Source organism: Dermochelys coriacea, chromosome 17, assembly GCF_009764565.3.
Source record: "Dermochelys coriacea isolate rDerCor1 chromosome 17, rDerCor1.pri.v4, whole genome shotgun sequence".
Lineage (NCBI taxonomy): Eukaryota > Metazoa > Chordata > Testudines > Dermochelyidae > Dermochelys > Dermochelys coriacea.
Window position 1 is genome coordinate 20,246,582 of NC_050084.1, and position 20,187 is coordinate 20,266,768.

Genomic DNA, 20,187 nt, shown 5'->3' on the forward strand with positions numbered 1-20,187 from the left:
CATGCTAGTTTAGGCACCGGACGCTCATAGAGGAGAGCACGCTGCAGACTGCATCTGCCCCTGAATCCTTCCCTGCCTTTTTCTGCCCCTGCCTCCAGCCCTACAGAACCTTTACCCTGCTGAGTTGGGGCTGGCAGTGGGGGAAACATGTAACTGAGCCACTGTAATGCATCCGATGAAGTGAGCTGTAGCTCACGAAAGCTTATGCTCTAATAAATTTGTTAGTCTCTAAGGTGCCACAAGTACTCCTTTTCTTTTTGCGAATACAGACTAACACGGCTGCTACTCTGAAACCTGTTCACTTCAGACTGGCTTCAGCATCTGTAGGTCCTGGCTTGGCTGCTGCAGTGAGAACAGGGCCTCATCTTCCAGGCACCTTCCCGTAGTGTTCCCTGATGTCTGGTGCAGTGTTCCCTGATGTTTTAAGCCCCAGCCATGGTTTGCCTTTGCAATAGGGGACTGAACTTGTTAGAAAGACGTGTCCTGTCACCTGCCTTAATTGCCAGCCCCAGACGTTTATCTGGCTATGCCCACAATAGGAGAAGAGTGTGTCTGGAGGTATCTGCAACGAAGCCCTGAAACAGCCTCTGCAGGCTTTGGAAACGCTGGCCCGTCAACGGTGGTTAGCTGCGAAAAAGCCCTGTACAAGCAGAGCCAAGCCGGGATAAACAGCAGAAAATGGGCACCCTACTGTCCAGGCTGCAGTTGCCTTTTCCTAGACCCCAGCGCTCGCTCTGCTTTAGCTGCAGGCTGCGGTGGCCTGGCTTTCCCAGAATATGCAGACGCAGGGCCTGGTTCAGATTTTATTCTGTGGGAACTCATTGGCTTCACTGGGGTCTCTCCTGATTCGCACCAGTGCAAGTGAGATCCAAATCGTGCCTGCAGCCTTTAGGAGCAAGAGGGGGCCTCATTGATGTGCCTGGTGTCTGCTCAGTTGGAAGGGGCTGATGCTAAGGGATGAGAGGGACATATTCCTCACCACAGCCTGAACTGGCTGCTTTCACCCTGCAGGGCCGGGGCGCGAACAACTGGACTCGGAATCTGGTTAACACTCTCTGGTTAAATGCCAGGGGCCTGATCAGCTGTTGCCCTGCACCCTTGCATTGTCACTTACCCCAGGGAGTGTAAAATGCTACCATTCTGATCTGGTATGTTGTATGCACTTCATACTCGCTTTGCACCAGCACAGATGAAGACACACACTGCTGGGCCCCTGGAAAAATGAGCCCTATGTCTTTTTAAAAGGTTCTTCCCTACATCACAGACGCTGCCTGGGGTTAGACCAAGTGAACAACGGTTTAAACGCTTTGTCCCATTCGTTCCCTTTGTATGTTTAACTCTCCTGGGCCAACGAAATCCGGCCCCAGCTGGTTTAATTTTAGTGTTGAGTCAGTTACACTTTCTGATTCTCGCATACCAGCATCTTGTTGCAACGATGGGTTACAAATGCTGCAGGGCAAGGTTTAAATCTGGATTTAAAATCTTCAAGGATCAAGGCCCAGATCCTCAAACTCCCATGGGAGTTAGGTGCCTAAAATACCTCTGAGGATCTGGGCCCCAGTTCCCATTGTTGTACCAGGGTGAATAATGAGCTGTTCCACTAAGGGAATTTCTCTGGCTGTGACTGGGGCAGATTCAACCCAATGTTGCAAATGTCTCTAACTTATGGTTTTGTAAGCTTCTTTCCCTGTCTTTCCCCACCCCTGAGCATTTGGCATAAACTCTCTGCTGATGTCTCTTTATAGTATCTTCTTAGCGTTATACAATCCATCAGAGTCCTGTATTACGTCTGTTCTCAGCCCAAGTGCTGCTGGTAGCAGAAGGCTCAGGAAAGTCCACTTCGGTGTTTAAAAATCCCTTGCTCTCAATTGCATTTGACAATTTATACCAGGTGTAAAATGCTTTGTGCCTGTGTCCACTTTCCAACCAGTAGAGGTGCAGCCATTCCCCTGGGTGATGCCCCATAAGGCAGAGTTATGTGAAGCATTTCCAAATGCACGGTTCCCATGTCCTGCATCCAGCTGGCCAGCTAGTTATTAGTGCTGGCACATGTTATAGCCTAGGCCACTCGGACCTTACGTAAATCACATGAGGAACCAGGAATTTCTTTTTTCCTCCACCCCCCATAACTGCCAGTAAATGCTTCTCATCCTTTGGCTTTTGCGTGTGTATGTGCAGAACTCCTCGGTTGCCTGGAAGTAATGAGCCAGACCAGCAGCTGGTGCAGAGCAGGCTGGGTCAGTTGATGTTCATAGATCCATTTACTTAATGGTGCTATGCTGTTTTTCTGAGAGGAAAGATGGCCTAGTGGTTAGGGAACTAGCCTAGAATTTGGGAGACCTAGGTTCTCTATCCTGCTACAGACTTCGTGTGTGACCTTGGGCCAATCATTTATCCTCTCTGTGTTAGTTCCCCATGGATAAAATGGTGATTCTAGCACTGCTTTCCCTCATGGGTGGGTTGTGAAGATAAATGTATTGTGAGATGCTCAGCTACTACAGTACGGGGTGGCTGGCTAGATGGACACTAGCCAAGGATATAGCTCAGTATGCGGATAAAACACTATGAAACAGCATTGCAATGGATAACGTAAAGTGTCTTGTAATCGAACTGGAAGAACTCCTGGTGCCAAATTTAGAACATGCTCATAGATTCCAAGGCCAGAAAGGACCATTGTGCTCATCTAGTCTGACCACCCGTATAACCCAGGCCAGAGAACGGCCCCAGAATTATTCCTAGAGCAGATCTCTTAGAAAAACATCCAATCTTGATTTAAAAATTGCCGGTGATGGAGAATCCACCACAGCCCTTGGTAAATGGATCCTGTGGTTAATTCTCCTCACTGTTAAAAATTGACGCCTTATTTCCAGTCTGAATTTGTCTAGCTTCAACTTCCAGCCGTTGGATAGTTTTGTATCTTTCTCTGTTAGGTTGACAAGCTCAAGAATTGTAGGTCTAAGTATAACAAGAACGTGGAACCTCTGAGGTTCCAGGTCCACTTGGTGCTGGCAAAACGCAAGTTTGAGCCTGCTGAATGCTTTAGCTATTTCTTACCCACAGCCATCCTAGTATTGTAATAGGGCAAGGAGAATAGCGTTCACATAGGCCTTTTTGGGCCACATCCCCTGCTGCTGTAAATCACTGAAGCTCCTCTACAATCTAGTTTACTTAGCACAGTTTCCACTATGTTAGAAATGTAATTAAAAAAAAAAATTCCTTAGAAAAACAAAGGTTGAAACACGGAGTGGGGGCGGAGGAGTGTTCATGAGACTGCCCAAAATGTCGGGCAATTTGTCTTCATGGAAATCTGAACCCCAGTAGAACTCCCCCACTCCAATGCCACTTTCCCCCAGAGATTTTGGTCACTACAGCTGGTGGTTCGGATACTAAACGACTCTCTTTTCCCCACAATTGAGTGGAAACACGGAGGTTGCCGAGTGCTTTATGTTGGACACATAGAAACCAATGCACCCAAAATTAGCATTGACTTTTGAAATAATAGCAACCCGTAGCTCTTATCGAGCGCTTTGCACCAGTAGATCTCAAAGGGCTTCACCAAGGAGGTGAGTCTCATTGTCCCCACTGTACAGATATCAGCCGTAACTTATTTCTTGTATGAGGGTAAGCTTGGGGAGGTCCTGGTCAGGGATCAGGGCCCCAGTGTACTGCACAGGTGTATAATGAAAAGATAGTCCCTGCCCCAAGGAGTTTATAATGAAGCATGTATCAAGCGACAAAAGGTAAACACAGAAGAGAAGGGGAAGGCAAGGTGACAGTGAAAGGATCCTGTTTGATATAAGAGGACAGCGGTTGGATCACTCTCTGCCTCGGTAAAGGGGCTGGGCAATGATACACCCTTGGAAAGCCTTGGAAAGCACTGTTGGATCTGTGGATTAAACACATTACACAAGTGCTCGTGCACTGGTGGCGGATGGGTGTAAATGCTCCCCTGCTGCTTTTCAACCTTAGCCAGTCGTCTGGGTTTGAAAAGCAGCATTGTTGCCTTACGACACCGGAGCTGATCTTCGCCACGTGGCCCAGCAGGGGATGCAAGGGGAAACCCGCTCTGCAGAATTGGGTTTCAGCTCCACCGGCCAATCCCAAGAGCTGCCACTCTCAGCCTGTTTGACCTGAGCTCAGCGGCTGCTGGTCCACCTTTTCACACCGTTCATTCCTGGGGACGCATTTCAACCCCACCCACGTGCTGCCCAGGAGTCGAAGCGTTGTGACCGAAGCCTGGCTTTCCGCGTGGACAGTTCAGCGACGCGTGCCTGAAATCTTGCATTCCTTTTGAGCTGCCTTACCAGTCACCCTCAGCCTCACCCCTGTGTTTGAGGCCAGTCCCCTTCCCACATCTTTGCTATTTCTTTCCGCCTGCAGGGCAGTTGTTTTCAGCAGCAACCTTGTTTTCATTCACTGAAACCCACAGGTGGTAAAGCTAGTTATGGGGCCAGATCGGCAGCTCGTGTAAACCGGTATAGATCCATTGACTTCAATAGAACTGCACCCATCCACACCAGCTGAGGATCTGGCCCTCTACATGCACTTACTCCGCTTGGCACTGGGAGGCAAATGCCCTCCTTCAGGCTGGGTGTCCCACTTTCTTTCCTAACTAGATCAAAACACCCCTTGGCTTCAAAATGCTCATCTCTCCAGCAATTCAGTGGTGGTGATTGTTCCCTTCTCTGGCAAATCTTTGCGGATGGTAGGCAATGGAGATCCTTGCTGCTGAGAAGAGATTCAGTGGGCCAAATTCTGCTGTCAGTTTTACTGGTGTAAATTCAAAGTATCTCCATTCAAGGCAGTGGAATTATTCCAGTATCCTCTCGTCACTGAGATCTGTATTTTGCCCAGTGTGTGACCTGGAGGAGGTGTGTTGAGCTGAAAGAACCTTCAGATCAACAGGGCTGGATTCTGATCTCATTTACACCAATGTGAAACCAGAGTCACTCCATTAGAGGAACCTACTCCAGATTAACTCTGTTGTACCTGAGATCAGGATCTGTAGGATTTCTGAATGCACTGTTCAATGGAGGTGAAGTATAGTCCATTGGATAGGGTGCTGGGTCAGGAGACAGGACACTTGCTTCTATTCCTAGCTCTAACATGACCAGATCACTTTTCTTCTAGTGCCTCAGTTTCACCATGTGTAAAATGGGTATAATGATCCCAGCCTTCCTTTGGAAGGTGCAGTGAGATCTGTGGATGGGGAGCACAATGGAGGCATAAAAGAAAACCCTCCCTCTTGCAGGTGGAAAGTGGTACAAGCGGCACCTGACCTACCGGATCGTGAACTGGCCTTGGTATCTGCCCCAGCACCAGGTGCAGCTGGCGGTGAAGGCAGCTTTCGATCTCTGGAGCAACGTCTCATCCTTGGTATTCTGGGAGGTGCTGGACGGCCCTGCTGACATCCGCCTGGCTTTCTTCCATGGCGACCACAACGATGGACTCAGCAACGCCTTCGATGGGCCAGGTGCTAATCGCTCCCTCATCGTAAGCTTCTCTTTTACACCGGGGGCTCTTACCAGGCAGCAAGCAAGGGAGGGTGGGGTAGGAAGGGGAAGAGGCTTGTGATGCTCCAGTGCCACCCCCATGAGGAGATCGGCTTAGTGTCGTTGGCTAGGAATAGCACACGATGGCTGAAGGGGAAGGATGGGCCTGACTAATATCATTCTGGGCTGTCCTATGTAAGACATGGGTGGTTATTGTCCTTCTCTGCGTGGCACTGGTGAGGCCTCAGCTGGAGCACTGTGTCCAGTTCTGGGTGCCGCACTTCACGACAGATGGGGACAAATTGGAGAGAGTCCAGAGGAGAGCAACAAACATGATCAAAGGTTTAGAAAACCGGACTTGTGAGCAAAGGCTAAAATAACTGGGCATGTTTAGTCTTGAGAAAAGACTGACCTGACAACAGTCTTCACATATGTTAAGGGCTGTTATAAACAGAACTGTGATTAATTGTTCTCCTTAGCACAATGGAACAAACAGCGTGGGGAAGTCATGGAAGTTCCTACACCGGAGGTTTTCAAAAGGAGGCTGGTTAGCCATCTGTCTTGGATGGTTTAGTCACAACAAATCCTGCATTTTGGCAGAAGATTAGACTAGATGACCCTTGCAGTTCCTCCTAACCCTCTGGCTCTATGATTCAGTGTCTACTGGAGGCTGGACATGAAGTTATGGGCTTGAACTGCAGCAAGGGAGACTTAGGTTAGCTATTAGGAAAAATCTTCTAACTCTAAGGGGAGTTTAGCTCTGGAACAGGCTTCCATGGAAGGTTGTGGAATCCCCATCATTAGAGGTTGCACAAACACCTGTCAGGGCTGGTCTAGCTTTACTTGGTCCTGCCTCAGCACAGGGGCCTGGACTTGATTGCGCGTTGAGGTCCCTTCCAGCCCTGCATTTATGATTCTGTGTCTCTGATCTCACTCTGGTGCCAGCTCCATTTCTTCGATGGAGTTCCTCCTGGTTTACACAGATGTAAGTGAGAGCAGAATTGGGGCCACACCGTCCAATGGAGACTGAGGCAGGGATTTAGGGGGGTAGAATGTAATTGTTACTTAGCTGGAGTTTGGTTAGGACACTGGTTAGGACTAACTTTGGTTAGGACTAACTACGCAAGTGCCTTTGTCTCACTCTTGTCTACATACTGAACAACACTAGTCCTGCAAAGCATGCCCGGAGATCTTTCCTAGACACAGCTGTGCTCTCAAGGACTTGGGACAGATCCTCACATGGTGTAAATCAATGTTGCTCCATTGACGGATCTAGGCACTAGACACAGATCTGTGCCCTACTTTTTATTTCTCCTCCGAAGCTGGTTAGTGGTAAAGTGTGGGCCTCTCGATTCTGGATAGACGGCTACAAATTCCACACCTTCGAAACCTGAGGTTAGTTGCAGATATTTATTCCTAATGTCCTGGCTTTAAGGAATTTGTGATTCCTTAGAATTTGTTCTTATTAGGCAGCATGTTTAAAACAAACACAAGGAACTTCTTCATGCAATGCACAGTCAACCTGTGGAACTCCTTGCCAGAGTATGTTGTGAAGGCCAAAAGTATAACAGGGTTCAAAAAAGGATTAGGTAAGTTCCTGGAGGATAGGTCCATGAATGGCTATTAGCCAAGATGGTCAGGGATGCAACCCCGAGCTCCGGGTGTCCCTAAACCTCCAACTGCTTTAAGCATTTGACACCGGCCACTCTCAGAGCCAGAATACTGGGCTAGATGGGCCATTGGTCTGACCTGCTATGGCTGTTCTTATGTTCTTGTGTGTTGAATTTGTGATGTCAGTTGTTAAACTGTGCTGTGGACTTTCACACAAATCCGGGACCACAAACTTTTCACAGCTTGGGCTATTTTCTCCCAAGTCCATCACATCCCTTGCTAAGCCATTCTGCTATGTCAGGGGCATTTCAATCCCCGTAGCCTTCAGCCAATGCAGCATAATAGCTCGTACTGAGTTACTGCAGAGTGACTACTCCCACGCCCAAGTGATTAACCTATGTGATAAAGATCTTCATGCCAATTTCAATGGAACAACACACTCTACAGATAAAATCGTCTGTATTTAGAAATGAATAAGATAAATCATTTTAATCTCACTATTGCTAAAGAGATTAGTCCACAATATCCAACCCCCAGCCTTTTTTTTTTTTTTTAAAGGCCTGGTTTTAATTCACATTTTAAGAATGTATTTTTGGGACAATTAATTCAAACTATCCAATGCATTTGGTTTTAAAAGAACAGTTGCTTTTCGGCTGAGCCCTTTTTTAATTATCCCTGCAAATAAGAGATTCGATTTAAATGCTGTCAGACCTGTAACGCCCCTGATACAGACATTACTTCTTGGTGCCTTAGATTCCACAGGTTTTAGAGGGGTAGCCGTGTTAGTCTGTATCAGCAAAAACAATGAGGAGTCCTTGTGGCACCTTAGAGACTAACACATTTATTTGGGCATAAGCTTTTGTGGGCTAAAACCCACTTCATCAGATGCATGGAGTGGAGGAAATACAGTAACAGGTATATATACACAGCATATGAAAAGATGGGAGTTGCCTTACAAGTGGGGGGTCAGTGCTAACGAGCCAATTCAATTAAGGTGGAAGTGGGTTATTCTCAACAGTTGACAAGAAGGGAGGAAATCACTTTTGTAGTGCTAATGAGACCAATGTAATCAAGGTGGCCCATTTCAAACAGTTGACAAGAAGGTATGAGTATCAGCAGGGGGAAATTGGTTTTTGTAGTGATTCCACAGTGAATGTTTGTGGCGTGTGAAAGGAAATGAATAGCTAGTGAAAGGGAGCCAGAGAGGATTTACCTGAAGGTGAGTGGTTCAAATCCAGCCAAGATCAGCTATAACCAAAATGTCATGTTAGCTGGAATTGGATGCCCGTTCCTATTGGGCTGATTTCCATTTCCCAAACCCACTGGCAGACTCAATGAAGAGGTTAAGGACAGAACAAGACATTTGGCATGAATTACTCGTAGATTCTCCCCATCACTGAGGAAGCAAATTTTCCCCGCCCACATACTCCCTCATCTGGGAATAGCTACAGGGCTTCTACCTTTGGGGTTGCCAATCTCCCATCAGCGTTGTATTCACACACACTAACCTAGCTGCCACTGTATCCAGAGGCGGTGCTAGCCCATTGGGGGGCCCTAAACAGGAATGTTTTTGCCCCCCCCTTATAGCTCAACCACTCTCTAAAAATATTAATTACATTATTTCCACAAACCAAAAAATTTACCAGCACAGCCAGTACTAATATACTTGTTAAAAAGTCCACGTTAAATAAGATGATTGATATTTTAGGGGTAATACTAAATCTAAGCAATTGCTCAATCTACATATACCTAGTGCCCCCACGGACAGCATCCTTTGCCCTTTTGTGCCCAGCCATCCCTCACCATTGTAGAACAAGACCGGCACATGCATGTGACCTTTGTGTCTGTTGTAACCGCCTCCGCTCCTCTCTTTCCACCAGGGGGCGCCCTGGCGCACGCGTTCTTCCCCCGCCGTGGGGAGGCGCACTTCGACAGCGATGAGCGATGGTCCCTGCACAGCGGCAAGGGTCGCAACCTGTTTGTGGTGGTAGCGCACGAGATCGGGCACACTCTGGGGCTGGAGCACTCCCCCGTCAGGAGCGCCCTGATGTCTCCCTATTATAAGAAGCTGGGCAAGGACTTTGTGCTGAGCTGGGATGACATCCTTGCTGTCCAGAACCTGTACGGTGAGCACTGGTCTCCTGGATCCCCTCTGTCATCTCTTGGCTTGTGTGTACGTCCTCTCCATGTGCTGCCCCAGCTCTGCACTGGTAGCTGACCCTGCAGGCATCGATAGTGCTACCCAGAAAGACCCCAGACGCAGTTTGGTGTGAAGGCGCTCGGCTAGGTTTATTGTCAATGAAGTACAGTACTAGCACCCCGCAGATTCTGCAGTTACACTAAGACATGTATGCCCATTACAATGGACCAGCTTCATCAGCAGTGGGACTTTCTACTGCCCCCTAAGCTGGACAAAGGGTTAAGAAAAGGTACCCTGAGGTTTATGGACAGAGACAAACAACTGGGTTAAACAACTTACATGCCACCTTACGTGTTTCATGACATCTATTTGTTACCTCCTCTTGTTCCTTATATCTTGGACAAAACATCCCTATTGCCAAACCAGCTTCTCTTGTACTAGACTGGGGTGTATCCAGAGGTGAAACTTAAGGGACTTATCGGTACGCAGGGCCGGGGTCCTGAGCAGGCGGCAGTATGTGTCCCTCGGGCGGAAGGGGCAGGGCCTCGGGCAGAAGGGGTGGGGCCTTTAAATCCCCGGGCCCTTTAAATCACTGCTGCTACCCCGGGGCTCCCGGGGTGATTTAAAGGGCCTGGGGCTCTGGCTTCGGTAGCAGCCATGGTAGCATTAGCTGCGGCGGTGGCCGGGAGCCACAGGGTTCTGGCGGTGATTTAAAGGACCCGAGGCTCCCAGCCACCACCGCTACCCTGGGGCTCTGGCAGCAGGGAGGCAATTTTAAGGGTCGGGGGCTCTGGCTGCGGTACCAGCAGCTGGGAGCCCCGAGACCTTTAAATCACCGCTGGAGCCCTATGGTAGCTGTAGCTGCAGCGGCAGCCAGGAGCCCTGGGGCTCTGGTGGTGATTTAAAGGGCCTGGAGCTCTGGCTGCTGCCTGGAGCCCCAGGCCCTTTAAATCTCTGCCGGAGCCCCGGGGCTCCCGGCCGCTGCCGCTACTTCAGGGCTTTGGCAGTGGGGCTCTGGCAACAATTTAAAGGGCCAGGGGCTCCGGCTGCTGACGGGAGCCCAGGGCCCTTTTAAATTGCCTGCCTGGGGAAGCTGCCCCCTGCCAGTATGGTCGGCTGTGGACCGGCTCTTGCCAGTATGCTGCACCATACTGTACTGGCTTACTTTCACCTCTGGGTGTATCTGTACTAGCTGGATTAACTTTATGTAAATATCTAGTGCCTTGTCAACTAGCAACAACTTTGCCAAGTCATATACCAGATAATGAACTTGTGAGCATCTGCTTTAATCCATGGCCTGGCTTTGGTTCACAGCCTCTGGTTCAGGCCTCAGATCTTGCACCAGGCCCAGTGCCCCAGGCTCTGACTCTCTCTCTATTACACCCTCTTGTTTCAGCTAGAACTGGGTGAACGATGGATCTTCTGGTTCTCTGGCAATTCCGAAATGTCTGGGGGGTGGGGCAGGGAATCGTTGTCTGATCAAAACCAAAAACTGTCAGAATTTCAGGTGAATTGAAAAAGTAACAAAAAAAATTGTTTCAGCAACATTGGAAAGTTTCATTTAGATTTTGATCATCTGAAAATGTTTCTGATTTAAAAACAACAACAACAACGACGAAGTTAATGGAAATTTTGGAACAAAAAGTTGCTTCAAACTGGAAAATCGAAATGTTGCAGGGTTTGGGGATTTTGTTTTTAAACAATTCAGTGAAATTGATGTGAATTTCCAAACCGTTTCAGGGTAGCCAAATCTGCATCTTTTGCTGAAAAAAATGTTTCAGCCGAAAAGGTTCACCCAGCTCTAGTTCCTTGGTCGTAACCTCACATCCAGATAAAAGGCTTGCGTGATGTCTAAGTGCATCTACAGACCACCCCTTTTCCTGGGTTTGCCGAAGCCCTGGGGGACTCTTTGCCAGAGGATGTTGTGAAAGCCAAGACAATACAAGGGTTAAAAAAGAACTAGATAAATTCATGGAGGATAGGTCCATCAATGGCTATTAGCCAGGATGGGTAGGGATGGTGACCCTAGCCTCTGTTTGCCAGAAGATGTCAACAGGCAACACAGGATGGATCACTTGCTGATGACCTGTTCTGTTCGTTCCCTCTGGGGCACCTGGCATTGGCCACTGTCAGAAGACAGGACACTGGGCTAGATGGACCTTTGGTCTGACCCAGTCTGGCTGTTTTATGGAAGCATCCCCTGTGCAGCCACTCTACACATCTCATGGTTTCCCTTTCCACCACAGGAAAGCCTTCGAGGGGCTCCGCTGTGCGGCTTCCTGGGAAGTTATTTGCTCATTTCCAGAACAGGAGCCCTGATTTTCCAGGCGACAATCAGCTGCAGGGGAGCCTCGGCTCTTATTACTGCCAGTCCTTCTTCGATGCTATCACCATCGGTGAGTCTCCCAGATGCCAACACGCAGCTGGAGCCCTCTCCTGGCTGCTCCGCCCTCTCTTGTTGCTTGTCATTTGTAGACGTTTGAGATGGAAAAGACAGATTTCTTAGATCGGGGTTCTCAAACTGGGGGTCAGGACCCTTCGGGGGTCGTGAGGTTATTATGTGGGGGGTCACGAGCTGTCAGCCTCCACCCCAAACCTCACTTTACCTCGAGCATTTATAATGCTGTTAAATATATAAAAAAGTTTTTTTAATTCCTCAGGGGGGTCGCACTCAGAGGCTTGCTGTGTGAAAGGGGGTTACCAGTACAAAAGTTTGAGAAGCACTGTATTAGATCCATTGGCCCGTTTCCCCTCCAGCTGCTGATGGCGGAGGCAGTGTTGTTAACCCCCTGGGAGATCAAGTCTAGGGTACCACTGAAAGAGTTGAGGAAGTAGCACATGTGTGTCGTGAGGAGAGGTGTGCAGGGAAAGAGAAAGACATGCCAGTGGAGAGCTGCTGTGTTGGCCAACACACCAAGGATTGAACTGGGGACCTCCAGAACTAAAAGCAGGAGCCAAGGGTCCCAGAGTGGGACTGTGACAGACTCCTATCCTCGGCAGATCAGGTACAGAGGGGTAGACCTGTAACACGCTCCCCAGGGGAGTACCTAAGTACACATGGTAGCGAGGAAGAAGGTGCGAGGAGGCTTGAGGGAGGAGTACAGAGGGAAGGTATAGCGGATGTAGTGGGAAATGAACTCAGCGATGCAGAGCCTTGAAGGTGAGGGCGAAGAATGAACTTGATGCAGGAGGAGACAGATGGGGTGGGTGAGGTGGTATCTTTTATTGGGCTGACTTCTGTTGGCGAAAGGCAGGTGACGAAGGGGAGTAACCTAGATGGAGCGACAGGGGAGGAAGACGCCTTCCACAATAGCAGTGTCTATGGATTGAGAGGAGAAGCTGGGAGGCCATGGAGGGACGGGCGGCTGCAGGGGTTGGGGGAGAGAGGACCGAAGGGTCAGTGCTGTTGGGTAGGGATGGGACTTAAAGATGGCATAGCAGAGGAGCTGGCAGGGCCTCCACAGAGCCTGAATGTAGGGAGAGGAGAGGTGAGTCAAAGACAGCCTTGTGGTGAGGAGATGGGCAGGTGGGGTTGTGAATGGATGGGGAGCAGAGGGCTTGGGAAGAAGTGGTGGGTTTGCCATGGCATGTTCAAGGTGCCTGCAGGGCACCCAGGTGGAGATGTTTGGGCAGAGAGGTGGAGCTGGCACACACGGGGATGGGGCTGGCCCTGGAGAAGATGAGCTCCTCCAGGGTGAGTGAGGAGCCTGAGTGTGGATCCCTGGGGGAAGAAGCAGAGAGGTTGGAGGGGCAGGAGAGAGGCCCTTGCTGTAGTGGATTTGCACATGCTGCTTTCTGTTCTGGGTGGGGCGCAGAGTGGGGCCGGTTGGCTTGCAGAGATAGGACCCTCTGGTCAGGTTCGCAAGGCCACGCTCCCTGTAACTTGGTTTCCCCTTCTGCACAGATGCAGATCACAACCTTTACATCTTCAAAGGCCACCACTACTGGGTTGTGGCGAAGGGAGGCAACGCCACCGACCCACAGCTGCTCCAGACCCAATGGGCAGAGCTCCCAGCTGGCATTGACGCGGCTGCTGTGTCGGAGACAGACGGCAAATTCTACTTCTTCAAAGGTAGCCAGACCCAGATGGGGAGGAGCAACAATCTCCCCCTTGTGGCTGTGTCCTTGATCTGTCTGTCCGTCCAGAGCATGGCCTGGTGCATTGGGCTCTAGACTGGGAGTTGGGACTCTGGATTCTGTTCCTGGCTTCGCCACTGACCTTGGGCAAGTCCCCTTTGCTTTGTTGCGCCTCAGTTTCCCCATCTGTAAAATTGGGAGAATGGTGCTCCCCCTTTTTTGTATAATGACAGGTTTCAGAGTAGCAGCCGTGTTAGTCTGTATTCGCAAAAAGAAAAGGAGTACTTGTGGCACCTTAGAGACTAACAAATTTATTAGAGCATAAGCTTTCGATGCATCCGATGAAGTGAGCTGTAGCTCACGAAAGCTTATGCTCTAATAAATTTGTTAGTCTCTAAGGTGCCACAAGTACTCCTTTTCTTTTTCCCCTTTTTTGTGAAACTCTTTGGGATGAAGGGGTGGAAAGCACTTTCCAAGCACTAAGTGGTGTTGATTAGCAAGAGGCCAGTGCAGCGCTCTGAGCCCCGAGTGTTACAGGGGCTGTGGCCATAGTGTTTGGGACCCCAATGGCTAAGACGATGTAGTCCCCCGTCTGACTGGGAACTGCTGCAGTGGGCTGACTTACTGGCCATTTAAAGGGGAAGCTCAGGGTCAATAGGGCAGGCCCAGGCACTGGGCTGCAAAGGAGAATGGATGTCAGTGTCACATTGGCTTGTAACTGTAACAGCTTGGAGGCTGTTCAGAATGGGGGCTTTGTTCCTACAGCAGGGTGGGGCTCAGCTTTCCCTCTTCCCTCCCGCCCCTGGCTTTCGCCCCCCCCCTTGCAGGGCTAGCATCAGAAACAGCCTGGGAGCATGAGAGGCTCTTTGAAAAGAGTTTTTGTTTTTCTTCCCTTGCCATAATCCACAGTCCAGTAACTGAGTGTCCAGCCGGTGCTGAGGCTGATGGGGCAGTGGGAAATCAGCCCATGTGCCGAGGGCCTGCGGTTGCAGGGGAAGGGATTGCTGCTGTTCTTGCTGTTTTATTTGTTTTGCCATAACTACCAGGGAGGGATCAGGGCGCCAACTCTGTCTGCTGATGTTGTTGTACGGCGCTGAGCACAAGGGGGCCCGGCCATAATACAAACTAATAACGATAACCCAGCAGCCGTAGGCAGCTGGCATCACAGTGGAAAAGAAGAGAGGTGCAAAGGCAGGCCATGGTTACAAAGATTGTCAGGGAGATTCTCCCTGTGCACGAGCCCCCTTGCAAGGAAGGATGGTCTAGCGGTTCGGGCACGAGAGCAGGTGGTGGAAGAACTGGCTTCAATTCCTGCCCTGCCACAGATTTCTTGCATGACCCGGGACAAATTACTTATCTCTCTGTGCCTCGGATCCCCATCTGTAACAGTCCAGCCCGACCTCACAGAGGTGTGGGGAGGAGAAATACATTAGAGATTGTGGGGCGCTTGGACATGATGGTAACGGGTCCATAGTAGACAGCCAGAGTCCAGTGCCTTTAGCCAGCAATTGCAGAGATCTCAGTTTACAGCTCAAAACGCCAGCTGGGGACATTTCCCTTTGATTTCTGGGGTCCCTGGGCAGGGCCATCCCTAGCTATTCAGGGGCCCTATGCAGCCCCCCCACGCGGGGGTGGAGGCTGGCTTGGGGAACAGGGTGAATGCAGGCCCAGCCCGGCTGCAGAGTCCAAGGGAGTGGGAGCTGGCCCTGGGGAAGAGCTGCAGCCTCAAATTTCCTGGTGCCCGACGCAGCTGCGTACTTTGCCTATGGGTAAGGACGGCCCTGACCCCAGATTTCACTGCACCGGTCGGGGCTCACTAACCAGAGGTGCACTCAGTGGCAATGGAGGGTCCTCGGTGTGGAGGATCCCAGTAAGGGCTGGTCCGTGCACTCACCGCTGGTTGCATCAGTCCTGAGATCCTTGGTTTTGCTCTGGAGTGACTGGCTTGGCATTTTTCAGAGTAGCAGCCGTGTTAGTCTGTATTCGCAAAAAGAAAAGGAGTACTTGTGGCACCTTAGAGACTAACAAATTTATTTGAGCATAAGCTTTCGTGAGCTACAGCTCACTTCATCGGATTACACCAAATGCATCTGATGAAGTGAGCTGTAATGCATCCAATGAAGCAAGCTGTAGCTCACGAAAGCTTATGCTCAAATAAATTTGTTAGTCTCTAAGGTGCCACAAGTCCTCCTTTCCTTTTTGGCTTGGCATTGAGATGCTGTGCACCAGCAGCCCCTATTGGAAGCAGTGGGAATAGCAAGTGCTCAGCTGGTTGTGTATTGTGTTGGTTTTTGCACAAAGTGGCAGCCCTGGGGCCTCGGGCAGCAGGAACAGGAAGAGCAGGGTGATCTTGCCTCACCCCTGCCCTAGAGGAATCACCTCACAACGGCTGAGAGAGGAGATTAGCCAGCAGCCCATTCAGTCCGACTCTAAGGAGGCCAGTTCCGCTACTTTCATCCACTAGTGCCTGCCTCATTTAGGCTGCATGCCCTTTGGGAGAGGGATTGAGCACTCCTCCATCTACTGGGTAGCACAAAGCGCTCCATAAATCCTGGTCAGAGACAGGCTCTTCTCACAGGGATTTCAATCCATGCCCTGGAAGAGGTGAATGGCCCTGTATCCCATTGTCAGTCTCTTCAGCCAGCCTCTTCCAGTTCCCTTCCTGAACAGAAGGGGGCAAAGACCTAGAGCAGGGGTTCTCAAACTGGGAGTTGGGGCTATGTGAAAGGGGTCAAAAAGTTTGAGAATCACTGACCTAGAGTTTATTGAGCTGGTTGGCCTGTCGGATGGCTGCCCTATCTGCTGTGTGTCTGGCAAGTGACGCGTGCTTTGGCACCGAGTAAATATAATCGGAATAAGACAGGTGTTTGTAGCCTTGGACTTGAGAGACCTGGGTTCAGTTCTCTGCTCTGCTACAGACTTCCTGAGAGATCTTGGGCAAGTCACTTAGCCTTTCTGCACCTCAGTTCCCCAGCTGTGCCATGGAGATAACAGCCCTACCCTGCCCTGTCTAACCAGGGTGTTTGGGAGGAGAAAAGCATGAAAGAAATCATGAGGTGCTTAGGTATTACAGTGCTGGTCACCCTATAAGTACCTTAGGTAGGATATCCCGTGCAGGTGAGTTCCCCCTTGTGAGCCCGGAGCTAGGTTTGATCACAGGTTTCCTGAGCGCATCTAGGCCTCTCTGCAGTCCACGTTAGCTCTTTAGGATCCTCTGTTGTTGCGCGTCGATCTGTGAAGGGGGCATTAGTTGGGCTGTTGTCTTTTAATAATAAACCCCAAACGTATAAGTATCCCTCTTCCCCCTGAGAATCGCTCAGGGATTCTGATGTAGGGCTGGGGAACCTATCATAAATTGGACAACACTGACACCCGCTGGTTGTTTGTCATTAGAAATCTACGCCCATCTCCCTCCTCTCTCTGAGTCAGCCTTTTGTAGCCACGGCCTTGATTCCCCCCCATCCTTTTGTTTTCATTTGAATGACAGCCATCAATGGTGCAGCAGGCATGTGTGACCAGCACTGGGGAGCATGTATAGATGGATGGTCCAAGGACACAGGGGCGCTGCAGCAGCTGGCTACAGGAACTAATAATATTCCTGTGGAAAGCATCTTCCCCAGTTGTGCCCATGATCTCAGAGCGGCTGGGTGTGTCTGCGGAAAGAGTCCGCTACCAAATGCAGGCATTAGGATTCAGGGTCCATGCCCACGGAGGTGAATGAGGGCAGGCAGGTCTGACCTCTCGTAGCTATTATTTGCAAACTAAGGTGGGCGGTGCTGGATGTGGGCACCACCCACAAGGTGTTCATCCTTCCAAGGCAGTTTATCCGCGTTCTGTGCAATTCACCATGGGTGAGCTGGCCCCAGATCTGAATCACAGCCCAGGGTGTGGGATCTCCCGCAGCGTGATACTGGGCCACAGATGAGCCTGCTGCAGCCTTGGGTCATTTAGCTCAGCAGGAAAGGCTCCTGCTTTTAGATCCAGATCCCTCCTGCCGGCAGCCCACTTGGGGTGCAGTGTTACACTTGAACCACAACACCATCTGTCTCCTCCAAGTGCCTGTTTGACCTGCCCATGTGGCCTAGTGGATAGAGCACTGGACTGGGACTCAGGAGACCTGTATTCTATTCCCAGCTCTGCTACGGGCCTGCTGGGTGACCTTGAGCAAATCGCATTGCCTTTCTGTGCCTCAGTTTCCCCATCTGTAAAATTGCAGGAAAGGTGTTGTGCTCCTTTGTAAAGTGCTTTGAGATCTGCTGATGAAACATGCTGTCTAGCATTTATTAACTACACACCTTTGAGAAACCAGCTCCCTGTCTCTCTCTTGTCATTGTCAAAATGCTGTCGATAGATCATGGCTTTTGACTTCCCCTCTATGTGTCCTGGCCCCTACACAGACTCCCCCCGCAGCGATCCTAACCAGCTTTGTCTCTGGCTTCTCCCCAGGCGGCCGATGCTGGCGATACAAAGGGTCCGCCCTGGAGACGGGATTCCCCCAGAAATGCACCACCAGCAACCTCCCTCGCCACCCTGACGCAGCCTTCTACTTCCAGCAGCTCCGCCACCTGGTGCTCTTCAAGGGCCCCAAGTATTACGTGGTGAGCGAGGAGTCCCTGCAGGTGGAGTGCTACTACCCCAGGAGCCTGAGGGACTGGAACGGGGTCCCGGCCGGGGTGAATGGCGCTCTGACACAGCAGGATGGCTTCATGTACTTCTTCAAGGACGACCAATACTGGAAGTTCGACCAGGCCAAGCTGCAGGTGGTAGCGACTGGGAAATGGGCCGCCCAGCTGCCGTGGATTGGCTGCTGGGGCAGGAATTCCAGTCAGACTCTCTTCTGATCTCTCACAGGATCGGACATGACCAGGGGCCATGCTGTGCCTTCTGTCCCCTTTCCCACATCGATGCCCTGGGCACAGACAAGGGCAAAATCCGGCCCTGAACATGGCATTGAAAAGATGGTGGCAGATCCCCATCTCCTGCCCTGCTCTTTATGGGGAGGGCTTTTATTCAGATACATGTTTAGCTTCCCAGGTCGGTCCTTCACCCAGGTACCTCTTGTCAATGATCTACTTGAACTCCTGTCTCAGGAGCCATCCCAATGACTGGCACAGGCGAGCAGGGATAGTCCCTATCTGGAGATGAACAGTGGGCAGATCTCTCCTGCCTGAGTGTTCTTCAGTGGGTTAACCCATGTCTTCCCTAAGTAGAAGCGCTAAAATGGGCATTTTACAGAGCTCTAGAGAAGACAAGACCAGCTTCTCAGTTCAAAGACATCTCCACTTGCAAACAAGAGGAGACTGGCCCTTTAGCCTGACAGGGTTGGATAATCCCAGAACTACCACTCCAACGTGCCAGGGTCCAGATGATTGAAATTTTAAACATATTTGGAAGGGGGTTTTTGGTCCAAAGATGCCAACATATTTCCCATAAAATGAAAAGTTTTGGATGGGAGAGACTCTAAAAAATAAAATCCTGTTGACTTTTTCCACATACTTTTTATGTTGTTTTTCACAATATTTTTAATGGGAATTTTTATCAAAACTGCTATTGTCATTTTTCGTTTACCCCAAACTGGGGTTTTCACTAGACCATTTACCGAAAAAAACGGAGGAGTTGATAAATGCAAATAGAACGTTTTCAATTAAAACAAACAAACCAAGGAAAAATGGGCCCATGTTGAACCTGCGAAACAGAACGTAATTTCCAAATGATTGGCAAATTTTTCCCCCGTTTTTCCAGTGGCTTTAATCTTGCTGTGTTCATTTGGTGACAAATGAGAACAACTCTGATAATTCTCCAGGCCAAATTCAGGGGTTAGCATAGGCTACTGTAACTCGCTGAGAGATCCAGAAGAAGTTGTAAATTACAGCAGTTTAGACTGGCAGCCGTTTGCTTGGTGGAGGAGGTGGTCTGTATAGCCATGAAAGTATCCTATACTGTAAACACAAAACACTGTACACGCCTATTAAAACCCTTTGAAACATCATCAGCTTGTACTTCTAAATTAGCTGGCAGCATCTGAAAAGAAGCATCATCTCCTAAGGGCAATGGTGAAAGCTACACTCCTGGAAACCGAAATCTAGACTGGGCAAATAGACAAAATAGCGGGGGTGGGAGGGTGGCGGAGGTTTGGACTCATGGGACATAATAGCTCTGCTCCATCTCTGGCTCCGGGCAGATTCAGTGATTGTGTATTGATTTCCCGGTAATGCTGTAGGCTGGGCTGTGATGTGGTGCTCAGTGCTGGGGCCACATCACGCAGATGGATCAGCTAGGGAATTTCTCTGCCTGGTCTCTGGGGATTGTATTCTCTCCATCTTCTTGGAGATGTGTCACTTCTGGATGCCTAAGCAGGAGCTGGCCTGGGTAGCTCAGGAAATCAAGAAACCAGAGTGGTAACCCTACGCTTGCATCCTGCCCACGCTGCAGAAGTTGCCCAGCACAGTTTGTTCCTGTGCTGGGAGAGGGGCCTGCAGAGACATTGCCCTGTTTTCTTTCAAGAACACTTCGGACTCTCAACTCCTGAGCCACCAGGAAGGTGAGTGAATGTCTCGGAAGTAGAAGGCGACACATGTTTTGCTGGAGTCTGCCATCAAAAGCATTTCAATCCTTGTCTAAAGCTGCCTCCTCACCAGCAGCTGTCCCGGCTCACACCCTCTTTGGAGGTCTCCTGGCTTCCAGCTCCCTTTACATCCTGCTTCTCCAGCTCGCAGTGTGTGTGGCTCTCCAGTTTTGCTGATTTAAGCAGCTCTTAAAGCAGCCTGGCCTCCTGGTTTGGTCCAGCAGGGGGCACGCCTGGACAGGAATTAAAGGATTTGATAACAAGGTAGGGTAACAGGTTTCAGAGTAGCAGCCGTGTTAGTC

At 50.0% G+C, this 20,187-nt stretch overlaps 1 protein-coding gene across 1 annotated transcript in view; it reads left to right on the forward strand.

Moving 5' to 3' along the window:
• The window catches only part of MMP28 (matrix metallopeptidase 28), a 44,949-nt gene that overhangs the window by 24,110 nt on the left and 652 nt on the right, over positions 1-20,187 (forward strand). Inside the window, 5 exon segments of the mRNA XM_043499449.1 lie at positions 5,252-5,473; positions 8,984-9,229; positions 11,490-11,639; positions 13,148-13,315; positions 17,767-20,161. Coding sequence (XP_043355384.1) covers positions 5,252-5,473; positions 8,984-9,229; positions 11,490-11,639; positions 13,148-13,315; positions 17,767-18,161 — 1,181 coding nt within the window. The 3' untranslated portion in view covers positions 18,162-20,161.